The sequence below is a fragment of the Syngnathus scovelli genome, chromosome 12 (assembly GCF_024217435.2).
Source record: "Syngnathus scovelli strain Florida chromosome 12, RoL_Ssco_1.2, whole genome shotgun sequence".
Taxonomy (NCBI): domain Eukaryota; kingdom Metazoa; phylum Chordata; class Actinopteri; order Syngnathiformes; family Syngnathidae; genus Syngnathus; species Syngnathus scovelli.
In genome coordinates this window covers 7,306,056-7,326,197 of record NC_090858.1, presented here as the reverse complement: position 1 = coordinate 7,326,197, position 20,142 = coordinate 7,306,056, and the positions used below count along the sequence as shown (strand labels likewise).

Below are 20,142 nucleotides of genomic sequence, written 5' to 3'. Positions count from 1 at the left end.
TCCCCTTAAGTGCATGTACAAATAACTTGGATTACTGATCAGCTGTGCTTTATAAACCTTTCTTAAGCACAATAATCTTTATCAGATTTTCAGACAGTTTGATACATTTCCATTTAATGGTCGAAATAATAAAATGTAAATAGACACACATATATTCCAAGATGGACATATTTATTTAATCTGTTTTGTTGTATTGGTTGCAAGGTAGGCTTTTTTCTGTTACTAGTAGGAAAATGTCCATGGAGTCACCAAAGCATTATAACATAAACTGTAGCTACAAATGATACATTATTATTATACAAGTACACAACTATGTAAAAATAATTGGATTCTGACCTTCTGCTGGGATTATTCGTGATATGAATGTAATTGAGATGTAAACTATGAAGACAACTGCGACCTCGAAAAAGGCCACCATATGTACGCTTCCTTCAACAGATGATTTTAGTATGCAAACCAGAATGATCTTGGCCAAAGAAAGTGAGTTGCTATTAATAGAATAAGGTCATTTAAATAAGAATACTTTAAATATCAAACACACTGTGACCTAGTTGCAGTACAAACTCGCCAAATTAAATTCCCCACACAGAGAATGTAGTGCCAGCCAAAGTGAAAAAGCACTTACCACGAAATCAAGTGAAATTTATTTGAAAGAAACACATTCACAGCTTCCTACTTCTTGCCTGAGCAACTTTGGAGTTTGTCTTGCGATGTAGAGCTGTGCAGATGAAATCACCTGCTTCCAGGATTTTGGCCAGATTTACCCCCTTAAAAAAAAAGAGAACTAAAATTGAAATGTTTATACGTATATAGTCACTGGTATGACTCAGCAGGGGTTTGAACCCACAACCTCCCAATGGGGCGGACACTCTCCTCTTAGGCCACTGAGCACTTGTATCGTAGTATAACACTTATAGTGGTTTTTAAATAACGTGTATAAATATTGTTATCCAATATATCTACTCCAATTTCACATTAGATTGCTGGTTTGAAATTTGCTTTTAATATTATTATTTTTAATAAACATTTATGTTAAAACTTGTCTGGCGTCTTATTTCTTGTTTTTATATTCGCCAATTAAAACATAAAAATCAGACATTTGGTTAACTGCTTTATATGACAATATGTGTAGGTACACTACACGAGGTTAAAAAAAAAGAGAATAAATAAATAAAGGGTTAATTGATCAAAACAAAAGCATTTCCTCGCACCTGGGATCGAACCAAGAGCCCGAGTCACTAACCAGTGGGCTATTTCGACCGGCAGTCTACAATAGCTTGCACTGTTTTGTACGAGCGATATGTATTCCAGTTTTAAGTGAACTGAATCTTTAGAATCGGTTCACTCAAAATATTTGTTCAGAAGAATCGTTCGCTACACTTTCTTATTTAATTATTTTTTACCTCGTGTAGTGTACCTATTGAAGTGTCCATGAGGTGTACCTAAGTCCCAATGATCGTGAGCAGCAGGGGGGGGCCCCATTTCAACCCCTTACACTGAGTGCCAAGCAGGGAAGAAATGGGTACCATTGTTATAGTCACTGGTATGACTCGGCAGGGGTTTGAACCCACAACCTCCCAATCTCAGGGCGGACACTCTCCTCTTAGGCCACTGAGCTGGTAAACACTTGCATCATAGTATAACACTTATAGTAGTTTTTAAATAACGTGTATACCTATGTACGCCTAAATATTGTTATCCAATATATCTACTGCAATTCCACATTAGATTGCTGGTTTGAAATTTGCTTTTAATATTATTATTTTTAAACATTTATGTTAAAACTTGTCTGGTGTTTTATTCCTTGTTTCTTTATTCACCAATTAAAACATAATAATCAGCTTAATCATGCTTTATATGACAATATGTGTAGGTACACCTTCAATAGGTACACTACACAAGGTTTTTAAAAAAAAGAATAAATAAATAAAGCACAACAAGGTAATTTCTCGCACCTGGGATCGAACCAAGTTCCTACCGAGCAAGAACTCGAGTCACTAACCAGTCGGCTATTTCGACCGGCAGTCTACAATTGCATGCACTGTTTTGTACTAGTGATGTGCATTCCAGTTCTCAAGTGAACTGAATCTTTAGAATCGGTTCACTCAAAATATTTGTTCAAAAGAATCGTTCACCAAATCGTTCGCTACACTTTCTTATTTATTTATTTTATAATTTTTTTTTACCTCGTGTAGTGTACCAAAATATCCCTTAATTATCTGCCTAAATAATTGTGACTAATTTAAAACTATTCTACTTGTTAATACCTACAAAATAACATATTCTAACCGGAGATTGCATTGACCTAATTTTCACATGGTCCTTGTTTACATTTTGCATTTGACACTGACAGCTGTCAAGTGCCACGTTAGGGCTCTTCTTGTGTAAGTTTTATTTGTTATGGGTTTTCTTTTGTAAGTTTAACTTTGGGTACTTCGAAAGTGTCATTTTAAATTGTACTTTGCTAGGTGTTCGTGTACACAACGTGTTGTGATGACAGCTGCTGTGGAGTCTTCAGCTAGTCGCTTGTGAGCTGCTCCATAAAACCATACATGTTCCATGCACTGAGAGCAAGGCTTCCATAGGGTAGTGGTTAGTACTCTGGGCTTACACCCCAGCGACCCGGGTTCGAATCTCAGTGGAACTCCAAAAATTTTATCATAGAAAATTTGCAACACAGTTACTCGTGTAACCATACACTTCCTTAGAGCTAGGGTTAGGTTTAAAGTTAGGGGTAGAGCTAGAATTAGGTTTAGAGCTAGGGTTAGAGGTAGGATTAGGGTTAGAGCTAGGGTTAGGGCTAGGGTTAGGGGTTAGGGGTTAGGGTTAGAGCTAGGCTTAGGGTTAGAGCTACGGTTAGAGCTAGGGTTAGAGCTAGGGTTAGAGCTAAGGTTAGTGTAAGGGTTAGAGCTTGGGTTAGGGTTAGAGCTAGGGTAAGGGTTAGAGTTAGGGTTAGGGTTAGAGATAGGGTTAGGGTTAGAGCCTAGGTTAGGGTTAGAGCTAGGGTTAGTGTTTGAGCTAGGGTTAGGGTTAGAGCTAGGGTTAGAGCTAGGGTTAGGTGTTAAGGTTAGAGCTAGGCTTAGGGTTAGAGCTTGGGTTAGGGTTAGAGCTAGGGTTAGAGGTAGGATTAGGGTTAGGGTTAGAGCTAGGGTTAGGGTTAGAGCTAGAATTAGGTTTAGAGCTAGTGTTAGGGTTAGAGCTAGGGTTAGAGGTAGGATTAGGGTTAGAGCTAGGGTTAGGGTTAGAGCTAGGGTTAGAGCTAGGGTTAGAGCTAGAGTTAGGGTTAGAGCTAAGGTTAGGGTTAGAGCTAGGGTTAGGGCTAGGGTTAGAGCTAGGGTTAGGGGTTAGGGTTAGAGCTAGGCTTAGGGTTAGAGCTTGGGTTAGGGTTAGAGCTACGGTTAGAGCTAGGGTAGAGCTAAGGTTAGTGTTAGGGTTAGAGCTTGGGTTAGGGTTAGAGCTAGGGTTAGGGTTAGAGTTAGGGTTAGGGTTAGAGCTAGGGTTAGAGCTAGGGTTAGAGCTAGGGTTAGGGTTAGAGATAGGGTTAGGGTTAGAGCCTAGGTTAGGGTTAGAGCTAGGGTTAGAGCTAGGGTTAGTGTTTGAGCTAGGGTTAGGGTTAGAGCTAGGGTTAGAGCTAGGGTTAGGTGTTAAGGTTAGAGCTAGGCTTAGGGTTAGAGCTTGGGTTAGGGTTAGGGTTAGAGCTAGGGTTAGAGGTAGGATTAGGGTTAGGGTTAGAGCTAGGGTTAGGGTTAGAGCTAGAATTAGGTTTAGAGCTAGTGTTAGGGTTAGAGCTAGGGTTAGAGGTAGGATTAGTGTTAGAGCTAGGGTTAGGGTTAGAGCTAGGGTTAGAGCTAGGGTTAGAGCTAGAGTTAGGGTTAGAGCTAGGGTTAGGGCTAGGGTTAGGGTTAGAGCTAGGGTTAGGGTTAGAGCTAGGGTTAGAGCTAGAGTTAGGGTTAGGGCTAGGGTTAGAGCTAGGGTTAGGGGTTAGGGGTTAGGGTTAGAGCTAGGCTTAGGGTTAGAGCTTGGGTTAGGGTTAGAGCTACGGTTAGAGCTAGGGTTAGGGTTAGAGCTAAGGTTAGTGTTAGGGTTAGAGCTTGGGTTAGGGTTAGAGCTAGGGTAAGGGTTAGAGTTAGGGTTAGAGTTAGGGGTTAGGGTTAGAGCTAGGGTTAGGGTTAGAGCTAGGGTTAGAGCTAGGGTTAGAGCCTAGGTTAGGGTTAGAGCTAGGGTTAGTGTTTGAGCTAGGGTTAGGGTTAGAGCTAGGGTTAGAGGTAGGGTTAGGTGTTAAGGTTAGAGCTAGGCTTAGGGTTAGAGCTTGGGTTAGGGTTAGAGCTAGGGTTAGAGGTAGGATTAGGGTTAGGGTTAGAGCTAGGGTTAGAGCTAGAATTAGGTTTAGAGCTAGTGTTAGGGTTAGAGCTAGGGTTAGAGGTAGGATTAGGGTTAGAGCTAGGGTTAGAGCTAGGGTTAGAGCTAGAGTTAGGGTTAGAGCTAGGGTTAGAGCTAGGGTTAGGGCTAGGGTTAGAGCTAGGGTTAGGGTTAGGGGTTAGGGTTAGAGCTAGGCTTAGGGTTAGAGCTTGGGTTAGGGTTAGAGCTAGGGTAGAGCTAAGGTTAGTGTTAGGGTTAGAGCTTGGGTTAGGGTTAGAGCTTGGGTTAGGGTTAGGGTTAGAGTTAGGGTTAGAGCTAGGGTTAGGGTTAGAGCTGGGTTAGAGATAGGGTTAGGGTTAGAGCCTAGGTTAGGGTTAGAGCTAGGGTTAGAGCTAGGGTTAGTGTTTGAGCTAGGGTTAGGGTTAGAGCTAGGGTTAGTGTTTGAGCTAGGGTTAGGGTTAGAGCTAGGGTTAGAGCTAGGGTTAGGTGTCAAGGTTAGAGCTTGGCTTAGGGTTAGTGTTTGAGCTAGGGTTAGGGTTAGAGCTAGGGTTAGAGGTAGGATTAGGGTAAGGGTTAGAGCTAGGGTTAGGGTTAGAGCTTGGGTTAGGGTTAGGGTTAGAGCTAGTGTTAGGGTTAGAGCTAGGGTTAGAGGTAGGATTCGGGTTAGAGCTAGGGTTAGAGGTAGGATTCGGGTTAGAGCTAGGGTTAGGGTTAGAGCTAGGGTTAAGGTTAGAGCTAGCCGCCGAAACATGTCAGGTGAATAACCTAAAACAATTTGTTTGATATAAAAGAAACCAGTGAAGTGAAGAAGTTAAAGCTAGGGTTAGAGCTAGGGTTAGAGCTTGGGTTAGGGTTAGAGCCTAACCCCTAACTCTAACCCTAGCTCTAACCCTAGCTCTAACCCTAACCTTAATTCTAACCGTAGCTCTAACCCTAACCCAAGCTCTAACCCTAAACCTAGCCCTAACCTAAACCCCTAACTCTAACCCTAACCCCTAACCCTAGCTCTAACCTTAACTCTAACCCTCACCCTAACCTTAGCTCTAACCCTAACCCTAGCTCTAACCCTAACACTAACCTTAGCTCTAACCCTAACCCAAGCTCTAACCCTAACCTTAGCTCTAACCCTAAACCTAGCTCTAACCCTAACCCTAGCCCTAGCTCTAACCCTAGCTCAAACCCTAACCCTAGCTCTAACCCTAACCCTCGCTCTAACCCTAACCCCTAACTATAACTATAACCCTAGCTCTAACCTTAACTCTAACCCTCACCCTAACCTTAGCTCTAACCCTAACCCTAGCTCTAACTCTAACCCTAGCTCTAACCCTAATCCTACCTCTAACCCTAGCTCTAACCCTAACCCAAGCTCTAACCCTAAGCCTAGCTCTAACCTTAACACCTAACCTTAACACCTAACCCTAGCTCTAACCCTAACCCTAGCTCAAACACTAACCATAGCTCTAACCCTAACCCTAGCTCAAACACTAACCCTAGCTCTAACCCTAACCTAGGCTCTAACCCTAAACCTATATCTAACCCTAACCCTAGCTCTAACCCTAGCTCAAACCCTAACCCTAGCTCTAACCCTAACTCTAACCCAAACCCCTAACTCTAACCCTAACTCTAATCCTAACCCTAGCTCTAACCCTAACCCAAGCTCTAACCCTAACACTAACCTTAGCTCTAACCCTAACCCTAGCTCTAACCTTAACCCTAGCTCTAACCCTAGCTCTAACCTTAACCCTAGCTCTAACCCTAACCCAAGCTCTAACCCTAACCCTAGCTCTAACCCTAATCCTACCTCTAACCCTAGCTCTAACCCTAACACTAGCTCTAAACCTAATTCTAGCTCTAACCCTAACCCTAGCTCTAACCCTAATCCTACCTCTAACCCTAGCTCTAACCCTAACCCTAGCTCTAACCCTAGCTCTAACCCTAACCCTAGCTCTAACCCTAACCCTAATCCTACCTCTAACCCTAGCTCTAACCCTAACCCTAACCCAAGCTCTAACCCTAAGCCAAGCTCTAACCTTAACACCTAACCCTAGCTCTAACACTAGCTCTAACCCTAACCCTAGCTCAAACACTAACCCTAGCTCTAACCCTAACCCTAGCTCAAACACTAACCCTAGCTCTAACCCTAGCCCTAACCCTAACCTAGGCTCTAACCCTATCTCTAACCCTAACCCTAGCTCTAACCCTAGCGCTAACCCTAACCCTAGCTCTAACCCTAACCCAAGCTCTAACCCTAACACTAACCTTAGCTCTACCCTAGCTCTAACCGTAGCTCTAACCCTAACCCTAACCCAAGCTCTAACCCTAAGCCTAGCTCTAACCCTAACCCCTAACCCTAGCTCTAACCCTAGCCCTAACCCTAGCTCTAACCCTAACCTTAGCTCTAACCCTAACTCTAGCTCTAACCCTAGCTCTAACCCTAGCTCTAACCCTAACCCTAGCTCTAACACTAGCTCTAACCCTAACCCTAGCTCAAACACTAACCCTAGCTCTAACCCTAACCCTAGCTCAAACACTAACCCTAGCTCTAACCCTAGCTCTAACCCTAACCTAGGCTCTAACCCTAACCCTATCTCTAACCCTAACCCTAGCTCTAACCCTAGCTCTAACCCTAGCTCTAACCCTAACCCTAACTCTAACCCTAACCCTAGCTCTAACCCTAACCCAAGCTCTAACCCTAACACTAACCTTAGCTCTACCCTAGCTCTAACCGTAGCTCTAACCCTAACCCTAACCCAAGCTCTAACCCTAAGCCTAGCTCTAACCCTAACCCCTAACCCTAGCTCTAACCCTAGCCCTAACCCTAGCTCTAACCCTAACCTTAGCTCTAACCCTAACTCTAGCTCTAACCCTAGCTCTAACCCTAGCTCTAACCCTAACCCTAGCTCTAACCCTAATCCTACCTCTAACCCTAGCTCTAACCCTAACACTAGCTCTAAACCTAATTCTAGCTCTAACCCTAACCCTAGCTCTAACCCTAACCCTAATCCTACCTCTAAGCCTTGCTCTAACCCTAACCCTAACCCTAACCCAAGCTCTAACCCTAAGCCTAGCTCTAACCTTAACACCTAACCCTAGCTCTAACCCTAGCTCTAACCCTAACCCTAGCTCAAACACTAACCCTAGCTCTAACCCTAACCTAGGCTCTAACCCTAACCCTATCTCTAACCCTAACCCTAGCTCTAACCCTAACCCTAACTCTAACCCCTAACTCTAACCCTTACCCTAGCTCTAACCCTAACCCAAGCTCTAACCCTTACACTAACCTTAGCTCTAACCGTAGCTCTAACCCTAAGCCTAGCTCTAACCCTAACCCCTAACCCTAGCCCTAACCCTAATCCTACCTCTAACCCTAGCTCTAAACCTAATTCTAGCTCTACCCCTAACTTTAAACCTAACCCTAGCTCTAAGGAAGTGTATGGTTACACGAGTAACTGTGTTGCAAATTTTCTATGATAAAATTTTTGGGGTTCCACTGAGATTCGAACCCGGGTCGCTGGGGTGTAAGCCCAGAGCACTAACCACTACCCTATGGAAGCCTTGCTCTCAGTGCATGGAACATGTATGGTTTTATGGAGCAGCTCACAAGCGACTAGCTCTGAAGACTCCACAGCAGCTGTCATCACAACACGTTGTGTACACGAACACCTAGCAAAGTACAATTTAAAATGACACTTTCGAAGTACCCAAAGTTAAACTTACAAAAGAAAACCCATAACAAATAAAACTTACACAAGAAGAGCCCTAACGTGGCACTTGACAGCTGTCAGTGTCAAATGCAAAATGTAAACAAGGACCATGTGAAAATTAGGTCAATGCAATCTCCGGTTAGAATATGTTATTTTGTAGGTATTAACAAGTAGAATAGTTTTAAATTAGTCACAATTATTTAGGCAGATAATTAAGGGATATTTTGGTACACTACACGAGGTAAAAAAAAAAATATAAAATAAATAAATAAGGAAGTGTAGCGAACGATTTGGTGAACGATTCTTTTGAACAAATATTTTGAGTGAACCGATTCTAAAGATTCAGTTCACTTGAGAACTGGAATGCACATCACTAGTACAAAACAGTGCATGCAATTGTAGACTACCGGTCGAAATAGCCGACTGGTTAGTGACTCGAGTTCTTGCTCGGTAAGAACTTGGTTCGATCCCAGGTGCGAGAAATTATCTTGTTGTGCTTTATTTATTTATTCTTTTTTTTAAAAAACTTGTGTAGTGTACCTATTTAAGGTGTACCTATACATATTGTCATATAAAGCATGATTAAGCTGATTATTATGTTTTAATTGGCGAATAAAGAAACAAGGAATAAAACACCAGACAAGTTTTAACATAAATGTTTATTAAAAATAATAATATTAAAAGCAAATTTCAAACCAGCAATCTAATGTGGAATTGCAGTAGATATATTGGATAACAATATTTAGGCGTACATAGGTATACACGTTATTTAAAAACTACTATAAGTGTTATACTATGATACAAGTGTTTACCAGCTCAGTGGCCTAAGAGGAGAGTGTCCGCCCTGAGATTGGGAGGTTGTGGGTTCAAACCCCTGCCGAGTCATACCAGTGACTATAACAATGGTACCCATTTCTTCCCTGCTTGGCACTCAGTGTAAGGGGTTGAAATGGGGCCCCCCCCTGCTGCTCACGACCATGGGGACTTCTGGCACTCAGTGTAAGGCATCGTAAACCATTATTTATATGCTGGATTAATTATGTGGCATGTGTGGAATAAATGGTTGATTAATTGTAAAACAAAATGGAGTCCACTGCTGAAACCACTGGTCATTGCCATGGGAAATTATCCAATTTAATTTAATTAGTTTGAAAAGTATTATTTATTCCTGACAAATATTGTCTATAATTCTGCCTTTGCCAGACATGTACATATAGTGACAGTATAACAATTTAATGCCCTTCCACTAAATGGCAGAATTAAGGTACAGTTAACTTGTTCTCCCAAACAGGTCTAGATTTAGCTTCGAGTAAGCCAATTTGCTGTTTCCTACTTGTAGTGAAAAGGTTCGACCAGCAGGGGTAGAGATTGTTAAATAAATAGTTCATGGGTCAGGGCACTCAATGGTGTGGGCGCATGAACTTGTGCAAAACCACTGATGTTATAAAATAAACCCTGACACAAAAGTATGTTTGCAGAACCATATATTTATGTAAATGGACCCTGGGAGATTGTATGAGTTGGGCCGCTGCGCTGGGATTGCGGACACATACAGTAAATTATAGCGAGTCTGTTGGAGTGTGCGTACTCACGGTGTGGATGCCCATGCCGTGGAGCATGTAGAGAACATCCTCTGTTGACACATTGCCAGATGAACCCTGAGCGTATGGGCAACCACCCAGACCGGCCACTGCTGAGTCCACCACGCTCACTCCCATCTGAAAAGCCAAAGTACAGTATAATAGAAGTCAATTTTTTTTCCCTTCAGTGCACACCCCATTAAATCTACTTACTCTACAGATTGCATCTTTTACACATCGATAAGGTATGATAAGTAATCTTTTGGAGGTGTCATACTGTCAAGAATAGAAAGAAGATACTGTGATGGTGTAATCAAGGCATTGCACGGTATCGAACTTCAATTTGTGAAGATGTGTTTGGAATTTTGCCAAAGTAAATAATGGAAATCTAATATCATTAATGGGGAAGATAATGTTAAGTGTAAGTGGACCGTCACCAAACAAATCATGGTTGTCATTGGAAATTCTGTCATTCCCATTCCTACTCAGGTAAAATCCCTGAACAAAGATGCTTTTTTTCCCCAGTTAGATGGTTCAACATGCATACGGGTCCTTACTAAGGCTGCTGTGGTTCTTGACAGCTGTTTAGGAGGACTGCGGGATCGCTAATAAGCGGGCACAGAAAGTCTTTCAGTATGGCTTAGTCATCCTCTTTGTCTTCATCTGACACTGGTGCCACATGGTAATAGCCTTGTGCATATTCTCAATTTGGAGCGCAACATTTCATATGGTTCTGATTCAGCTGGTTACTCATGTTTTCACAGCACTACTCTGTCCTTTCCGCGCTACATCGAGGAGACATTTTTGCCTGGGTTAAGAGGGTGTCCACTTACGCTGTTCCGACAACACAGGAGTTCTAATATTACTACACAAATGTGCCGTTGTTGCGCACTATAATCATTACTGTCATGCATTATTTCCCTGATCCCTTCAGGATGAATGTGCTTGATTTAGAGTAGTCGTAACACACGCGCATTACCAAGTACTGTATATATGCTGTACAGGATATAGTGCTGGAGGAAGTATACTGGGCAGACTATACATGCACAAGCTGGATACACCTGCACAAGTGAAGGCGATCCAATACAAGAGATGTTTCAGAAAAAGTTGTTAATGCATCTTTGATGATGTTAGCTTCTTTTTCTGATTCACTTTTCCACATTAGGGTCATGTGCAACTTGCGACTATGGTAGATGACAGCTTTAAGAAAAAACATTCACACTCACATTCACACCACTGGCAATTCAATGGATCTGAGAAGCAAGTTCATTGTATGTTCTGTGTCCTGAGACACAGCTGCAAATTCAAAAGAGATGTTCTAATGGAGATTTGGGCAACAGACATGCTCACTCCTATCCAATGTGTCATTCCTGCTTTTCTGTTTTGCCTTACTGATTCAATTCATCATCATCATTGTTTTTGTTTTATTATCGCCAACCACTCCAAATGTCTGGCCGCCATATGACGATTTAACAATGTGTTTTTTAGTTGCTGGAAGGCAAGTAACAAACATCTTTATCACCAAATTGCAAATGTTGACGCTGCAGGAAGAATGAATTGGCTTGACGTGTCACGAAAAACTTCTAACACTTTGTTTCCAATAAAAAAAGAAAAATGATGAAGCCCCAAAAGTTTTCAGGATATTTTCCACATGTCCTAGGCATTATCGGGAGAATATTAAAAATGTTTTCCAGCTTCCGCAGCAGAGCCAGATGTCAGGGGGGTCCCAGAGGGAGACAACATTAAGACAACATTAACACACTGATACTTTCAGTGGCACTGGGTCATGAAGGACTTTCACCCTGTGGAGAAGGATCAAGCAAGCAAAATTAAAAGACAAGAACGTACTTCTTTCAGGGGCTGTCTAAACTCGCCGTAATTGCTGTTTGTGTTGGCAAGGTGAGAGGTAGAGGTGGGGTGGAAGGTGGAGGGCTGGGGGTCTCAACTTTGGTGTGTTCAGTGCATGACATTTCCAGACCTTGGCTAAAGCCAGAGCAGGATATTGTACTCGGCAGATTTTTCGTGTTGTATAAACACAGAGTTGTAATCTACCATGCCAATCCTCTCACTTGCAGCTGCAGACCGTGCAGGGCTGGGGGTCTTTGGCGTACGGTTTCTGAGAGGAACAAACCAGAGCCTTCAGTGGCGTGCCTTGTTCATTTGGACCCTAATCGTGCGAGAACGGGCGGTCAGCAACTCAGGCTTGCCAGTGCTCCGTTAGATTCATAGTACCCACGCAGAAACCAGATGTGCACTCGGCATTAGAAAGCCATATTCAGTGAGCTGTGGTTGTATGAAAACAATACATTCCTGTGTAAAGGCACGGAGTATTCCAAAACGGGCATGGTTTTTCGGATACGCTTGTTGACATTCTACACTCACACTTGACGAGGCTGAAGACGGACAAGCTCCCATTTTGGTTTTACACGTGCGTCAGAGAGACAGGAAGAGAGAGAGAGCGTATTCACGGAATGATATGAAGCAGTGATGCTTTACCCACAGCTACATAAACCGGTAGGCTGAAAGAAGCTGTCACGTAGCTGCGGCTGAAACATATATCAACCTTCTCCTGGAAAATGTAAATAATCTTACAGTGACAAAGCAAAACCCAGATACTGGCAGAACAAAACAAACTTTTACAGACTAAATAAATCATATTTCCACCTAGTGATTTATTTGAAAATGAGAAATTATGAACTGTATCATCAGTTTTCTTTGACACAGCTTGCCTGAATTTCACGAATAAGCACACCTCAGTCACACTCAAATCAAATCCTGGAACATGTTCCTGCTAGAAAATACAATAAAATGAGATGACGCATCACACTTTATTCCATGATACTGTTGATTTTAAGGAAAATAGGAAATCATTTTAAACTAAGTAGAATGTTTTAAGTGACGTTTTGGAATCCCTATCCATCACACAAGAACAAAGACAAGTTAAACATTCCATAATGAAATCAAACTAAAGTACTGCCGAACAGGAAGGTGCTTGCTGGAATCAACAAAGGCTCAACCAGAAGAGACCTTGAGACAAATTATGAGACAAGCTATGATGTTTATCTGACTAAATCTGGCACTTTTTTTACAACACGTTACTTAATTACTTAATTAGATTACATAATAAGAACAAAATACTGTCAAAATCTGATAACGATTTGTGCAAATGTTCCCTGCCTGTGTAGCAGACCTAGATAAGACAATAAAGCCTCAAACTGACAAACTATGACAAAAGAGAGATGATTTGGTTTTCAATACACTGGCAATATTATCTGAAAATCTTTTTTTTTTCTTTTGTTGAAGTTTATTTTATTTATTTAATTTTTGGGGATGCATAATGCCGCCTACGTTGCATAACACAAACTTAAACAATGTCTTGCGTTGCCACTTGCTAAGCGTGCCTAACTTAAATAAAAGCCATGATCACTTTAATGTTTCAAAGTCGTAGTAACCGCTTGTGTTCAAATTCTAACAGTATGGTAATGGCATTTGAATTACGTTGCTAAGTTGACAATGATTATTAGGTTGGTCATAATGTCGACTGTAACACTGTTATACAATAAAGCATGACTATTAAGGTTCACAATACACTGATAATGCCTATTAAGAATTACTTTGCTTGCCAAGGCTGTGAAATCTAAGTACATAAGTTGTCATTGTGTGAACTGCCAGGAGTGCGGCAGGAACAAAGCTACCTACCCCCTCAGCCGGTACTTTTGAGAAAAAAAAAAAAAAACAGGTACAAAGGCTAAGGAATGTCTTTATCAAGACAAAAGCCGTGACTCAGGGCTGACAGCACTGGAGAAATTCATTTCTGTCCCAGTTGGTGGTGTGGACCTCTGGCACACACTAATGAAAAGGTTTATGATAAAATCTTTCATTTCCATCTTGTTTATGGGTGAGCAAATGGATGACTAAATAGCCCCGGCTGCTATTATTTTCAGAGAACGTGGGGATGCTGAGATGAAACGTTTTAAATATGATCCAAGATGTTTAATTCTGTGATTTTTTTTTTTTTTAACCACCGTGGTACTTGAGTTCAAAAGTACAAGTCGTGGTTAGTTTGAAGCACATCGAAAAGAGACAGCCATGTTTAATGAGTAGGATCTTATTTAAACCTACTTTAACCGAGTTAAGATGATGTGGAAATAGTATGGGAATTTGTGTGTGTTTGTATCAAACTACGATAAATCACCACTCCTCACTGTAACTTATAACGAATCTGCCCAGTGAAATAAATTGACAAAAACGCTTGTTCCTGCAGCTGCACCACCGTTCATCACATGTGCAGCAGAGAACGGATCAAAGGATCATCTTCCATCTGCATCTAAACTCAGCATTGTAGGGAGAACCATAGATGAGTCCCCTCCGCCCCCACCTCCAAATCCCTCAGGGTTCTTCTATCCACCTAGCTCTCAGTCGCTTTGTACAACAGACAGTGAATATGTGAGCCTTTGTGACAACCACCCCGTTCTTACATCTGCTGCCCCCCCCCCCCCAAGACTCCGCAGCCCACCCCACTGAGCTGTGTTCTGTGTGATGACAATGTGGCTCAGAGAACTTAAATAGCCACATCTGCATTACCTTTGGATTTATGTCAGTTCTTTAAAATCCTGCCAGACACTTAAACAGTCTCTTGTTAGCTGTTAGGCTATACAATATATGACTTCCATAGTGCATGGTATTTCTATTCTTCCATGGAAGTCTTTTTTGTTCATTGTACTTTCGGGATTCCATTTAAGCGATGCATAGTGGGGACGTTTAGATCGCATTTCTTAATTCCCCTGTTGGCTGTTGACTGACGGTTCCTGGGTTTCTGTGTGCTATTGTAACCCACACATAGATCTTAAACAGAGGATGCATTCATGTCATAAACAGCTACAATGTCATGGATCCCTAGGGAATTTGGATTGCAGTCTTTATACATAGCATATTACCTCAAATAGTGGTGACCGCTCCATTTGACACGGTAGCTAATTTAGTCACAGACTGCGTTGTCCACTTGACCAAACAAACGCTTCAACTTAAATAGACGCCTCCTTTTGTGCCCCCCAAGAAAAAAATTACAGGTGTTACCACTAGGTAGCTGTAATTACATTTTCTATAGCAATGTTTCTACGAGGCGGCTGAGTTTGGTTTGGTATGTTACACCATAATTTGGTTAACACCGCGGATAGCAGCGGGAGGTCCAAAAATAGTGAAGAAAAAATAAATAGTAATACAAAAGTCGTCTTGGCACTGTTACTGACTGTGTGTAGCTGAGCTTTTTCCTGTTCTTTAGAGTACTAAAGTAGGATAGGAAACAGGACATGTTGATTTGAAAAAAATGGGGCTTTGTTCTTTTCACAAATTGACCCACATGAATGTGAGTCTCATAAAAATACACAATATCATCCAATAGTCACGAAATGTGAGGATCCATTTTGCCTTATTATTAGTTGTAACAACGGTGATTTGTGAGGGCCGAGCAAATGTATTCAATTTAAAAGCCTCTTGAATGTAATAACACTTCATGTTTTTTAGCAATTAGTACAAGAAGAAATAATAAATGGAAATTGTTTTCAACATTGTCCCAATCCAGCATTTCAGAACCAATAAAAATATTTGAATTGAACATCTGAATTGGGCATCATGCCTTGCAGCTGCTGTGAGTTTTTACCTGAAGTGCCGTGAGGATGTTTGGCAAAGCTTGGCCGTACGTGTCATGACAGTGAACTGCAAGAGCACTGGCGGGAACCTCCTTCATCACACACTGCAGCATCTTACGCATGGAACCTGGAGTGCCCACGCCGATGGTGTCCCCCAGGGAAACCTCATAGCATCCCATCTCATACAATCTCTTGGCTATCTTAGGAGATAAGAAGTATGATCAAGGGAAGAAAGTCAGGATAGAGACCGTTGACCCATGAGATCTATATAATTAACCAGACTAACCTCAGCAACTTTGGATGGATCAATGTCTCCTTCGTATGGGCATCCAAGGGCACAAGAAACATATCTGCAATAGTACAATATATAATATCATATCATATATCATAATACAGGAAAGCAGATTAAAAAAAAAATGGCAGATTGCCTTTTTTTGTGTCTACCATGAGTGACAAATACAAACCCGCGGACTGGAATCGTTCGCTCTTTGGCTCCCTCGACGACCTCTTCAAACCTCTGCATGCTTTCATCAATAGAGCAATTTATGTTTTTCATGCTGAAGGCCTCAGATGCTGAGCCAAACACCGCCACTTCAGCAGCCCCGGCCGCAACCTTGTGTAAGAAAATAAAAGCCTTGTATAAGACTGTTTGTTACACTTCATCGACAACAAGCACGGGGAACAATAAACATGAAGTTAACGTTTGACCACAATTCTTCAAACATTCATTTGACTTACAGCGTCCTGAAAACCTTGCATGTTAGGTGTCAATACCGGGTACTGAACATGAGGAGCTCTCTGGATTCCTGCGAGAACCTCAGTGTGGTCGGCCATCTGAACAAAAAAGAGAAAAGGACATGAGGTACAAAAATAAACGTTTCACGTCAACAGAGCTTGTTCCTGAAAATACATTATTCTCACTCAAGCCTTTCACAACCCGGCACAGACCATTAGGCTGAAAGTTGCTTGGTGTCATATTTGAACAAAACATATTTGAGTCTTCTTTGAAATAGAAAAGCAATTTATGACAGGAAGGGTAGTCTTTCTGAATGTAAGAAAAATCATATGAGAGAGAGCTTCATAAATCATTTGACACTGTTCAGCTGCGCACCAAGTGGAGTTATTACCTGTGGTACCCATTTTGAGGAGACAAAGCTGGTAGCCTCGATCACACGCAGGCCCGATCCCGAGAGCATGTCTATCAGCTTGATTTTCACGCCTGTCGGAACAATTTCCTGGGGGACAATAAAACCCAAAAGTGCTCTTTCTGGATCTGATTCCGTTCATGCTGGGAGGCACAACATAACAGACAACGTGCAACATAGCTCTGCAAACATGAGACGTCTCTCATCTCTTAAGTAGACGCTGTGGTAAAAGCTGTAAAAGCTCTGGCATGCAACAGGGATTGATTCAATGGTGACATACTAAAAAGAGTGAACGAAGCCAGAAGCTCTGTCATTCTTGAATTTCAAAGAAAATGTAAAACATATGCTCTGTTAATTATGGCGCACCAACCATATGTTGTGCATGTTTTATTTATGGGGGAGAGAGTAAAAATCAGGAAAATGTTTGTTTTTCAAATTAAGCAAAGGGCACACACATCACCATAAATTTTGTATACCTTTTCATTTTGGAGTCCATCTCTCGGCCCAACTTCAACTATTTTCACACTCTCCGGATACTCTGAGGCAGTCTGGAGAAGAAAGAAGAGACATGCCAGAAGACACCCAATAGTTGAAGCCATAATCATGTCAAGGATTAGCATGGGAACCAACGAGATGTTTCATGGAGAAAACATTCAGAAAGATAGGTTAGATACATTTCCCCCGCAAGAACCACAGGGGAAATTCTAAGGATCATGGTATTCCTCTGTTTGGAACCCAAAACTGCAATCATCTTGGTCGTGAATGTGAAATGTGCAGTTTGTGTCAGCCTCTTGCAACTACTTTTTTTTTTTAAACTGCCCACATTTATTTCCTGTAAGACTCCTATGGCATGAGTCTTCACACAAGAGTCTTTCTGTAGTGTATAACTAGGATTATGAATTTAGTATTAAATTAGCAACTAAATACATCTTGACAGTTGCTGTCAGAATAGAAGCGGTAAACAGATCTTAAACACATTGAAGGAGTCGTGCTTTAAAAATCGGTATACAAACACAAGTATTAGACTTGATAGGGTCATGAAATACGATTCATTCAAATAAAATGAATCCACTGTGAATGAATGTGCAGAGGCTCACTACAAATGACTTTAAAATGTAAGTGTTTCATTTGTATGCCAACTGGTTAGTCAACAACTAATTCAGAATGTCATGTAGCTTCATTTTCAGGATAGACGCACTGGTTTAGTTTTTAAAGGTTTAAAGTTTAAATTGCGGTTATTAATATTCAAGCCTTCCATAAGCTGCTGACATTTTGCCATACTTAATTGCTAGCAATCAAGTGGGTTAGGCCAGGTTAGGGTGATCCCTTGTAGTCTAATCATCCAGAGCCCATGAGTTAATAATTTTTCACTTTTTTCTCTGTGCTCAAGTCTCGTCTTCGGTGTACTCCTCGTTCAATACATCAGCAAAGGAACAGTGCATCATTTCTTTCTATAAAGAAAAAGAACTAGAGATTCAGAAACATGAAAATATTCAAAACTAATATTTTGTAATCATAGCACACGAGGACTGTCTCAAACGTGGCGAGCAGCAAGAGAGCTTCAATCATGATGAGGTCATGTGGTTTAGCATGTGAGGCACACGAGAAGGACACCCACCTTTGCCTCCTCCAGCAGCAAGCGTCTCAGCCATGGATAGTCCTGGATGAGTTGTTCGTAGCTCAGGCAATGCTTCACCGTCGTGGGTACGTTTCCCATTCGGAGGCACGCTGTTTGTGCTTCCTAACTTCCCAAGATGAAGCAACCCAACCCCCAGTTGTTCGGAATCTAATAAAGCTAATGGATCAAGATCAATATTCTCGGATGATGCAAGGCTGACTGGGTAGGATGATTCAGCAGTTGCCATGGCAGCCAGCTCTCCGCTGGGAAGGGATCAAAACAGAGATGTGTTAGGAGGTGGGAGCAGAGCCTTTTCTTTATGGATGCTGCAATGTGAACTACAAATCGGAAAGTTTACATTGCTGTGTGAATTGTGGACATGCCTACCAATTAATAAATTATTATTCCGAATTCTCATAAAATGGAGTACAGTACTTGGCTGCATCCAGCAGAGGCACTGTGGATTTTGTCTCAGTTATTTTGTGGCCCAAAGAAGAACTTTTTGTCTCAGTTATTTTGTGGCCCAGAGAAGAACTTGGCTTCAACTATAAGGCCTAAGCAGACCTATATTATGCCACTTGCACACACACAAATCATCCCCAAGTTCTTTATTACCCGTTTTGGTATTGATTGCGCTCATGGTAATGGAAACGTTTAATTCACTGTGTGTTTTACCAGGACAGCCAATTTAACTTTGGAGATGGAATAACAAGATTAGGCGTACATTTGCCTCAATGTTCCTGGTGAAAATGTTAGGCTTCACGGAAACATTTTGCTTTGATTGATCCCCCGTGACCTAAACAGTTGAGCGGTTTCCATTGCCAGACGTGCCACCACTGCCAATGTCAACTGCATGGTGTAATAAAATCCCTCGTTAAGCCAGGTCAATATTTAACAGAGAAAGAGCCATTCTTCTGAAGCCAGATGTTAACAATAGAGAAGCTTAATGAAGTCCTTGCATTCAACCATCCCACTGCACTCAAGGAAAGACTTCTCGCTCCCTCTCAGGAGACGGAGGCGACTCGTGATGTCTATCAGTTGCAACCCCTGCTACAAAAGATTTTATTTAATTTATTGTAATCAAAATGTTACAGCCTGGTCAATGTTACAACTTCATTCTCCGATTCAATCTCAACTGTCAGTGGATCATTGTCATCTTATATGAGTGTGTTATAAGTGTGGATAGAAGAATATGTATAGATTAAAAGTGTTTCAAGGAGCATAAAAAGAAACAAGCACAAATGGTGGAATGTGGCCCCCCATAATGTACAACCAATGTGAAAAGAAATGGAAATAGCAAGGTAGCAAGAAAGCCATATGATTTTTTTTTTAACATATCACAGTGTTTCTGTGTCAAATTATTAATGTTGCTCACTGTACATTGTGCTGCTCTTTCGATCATCGTCTTAGTCAGCCCTCAATGAATTCATTTTCCGGCGTGTGCTATCTTGTTTCCATTCTCATGGGAGGCATAAAAAATTCAATGTTTTCTTTAACACAGCTGAAATGATCTTTGTGGGTATCACAATATATTCGGTACCTCTCCTGTTCCCATTACATGCAAAAAAGTTGACAAGTATGCGCAACAGTGATATGCCAAGGTATTTTTGGACTGGAAGTGGCTCTTACTTACTGTTTGACTGGTCCTGTGATTTATGTTCAAGTGTGACTTGCATATACATATTAAAATAGGAGCTTGGTCTGGCACCCAAGATCATTTGGATTTTCTGAAATGGACCAGCCATTCGTGAATCTCCAAAAATTCCCGATGCACCAGGCAGTGAACCTTAACTGGCCTTTTAACATTTCTTTTTTGAGAAAACTCAGCAGCTCCAGTATATCTTGACAAATACCAGCTGCAGCGAGTCACTTGAAACGAGTGGCCTTCCGGGGCTTTCCGGAATGAATACGATGCATGTGTGTTGAAAAACGAAGTCAGGTTTTAAAGTGGCAAAGGTTGAAACAGGGGATTTATCTTTAATAAATGCATCAATTACCAATGTTTTGGAAAAATTATCTACACTTTGGCCCAGAAATATGCAGATAAACTGAAACTTAGTAGAGCTGCAGTAGTATTTGTACAACACA

General features: G+C 41.5%; 1 protein-coding gene across 1 annotated transcript; it reads right to left on the bottom strand.

Annotated features, from left to right (window-relative positions):
• Positions 1 to 31: 31 nt before the first annotated feature.
• On the bottom strand, positions 32 to 18,302 carry hmgcll1 (3-hydroxymethyl-3-methylglutaryl-CoA lyase like 1). Its single transcript, XM_049737104.2, has 9 exons — positions 18,055 to 18,302; positions 16,913 to 16,984; positions 16,419 to 16,526; positions 16,030 to 16,125; positions 15,756 to 15,904; positions 15,578 to 15,641; positions 15,303 to 15,491; positions 9,656 to 9,781; positions 32 to 767 (listed from the first exon to the last, which is right to left on the bottom strand). Exons 1-9 carry the CDS (start codon positions 18,151 to 18,153, stop codon positions 663 to 665), a joined length of 1,008 nt encoding a protein of 335 aa, XP_049593061.1. The 5' UTR covers positions 18,154 to 18,302; the 3' UTR covers positions 32 to 662.
• Between the last annotated feature and the right edge of the window lie 1,840 nt (positions 18,303 to 20,142).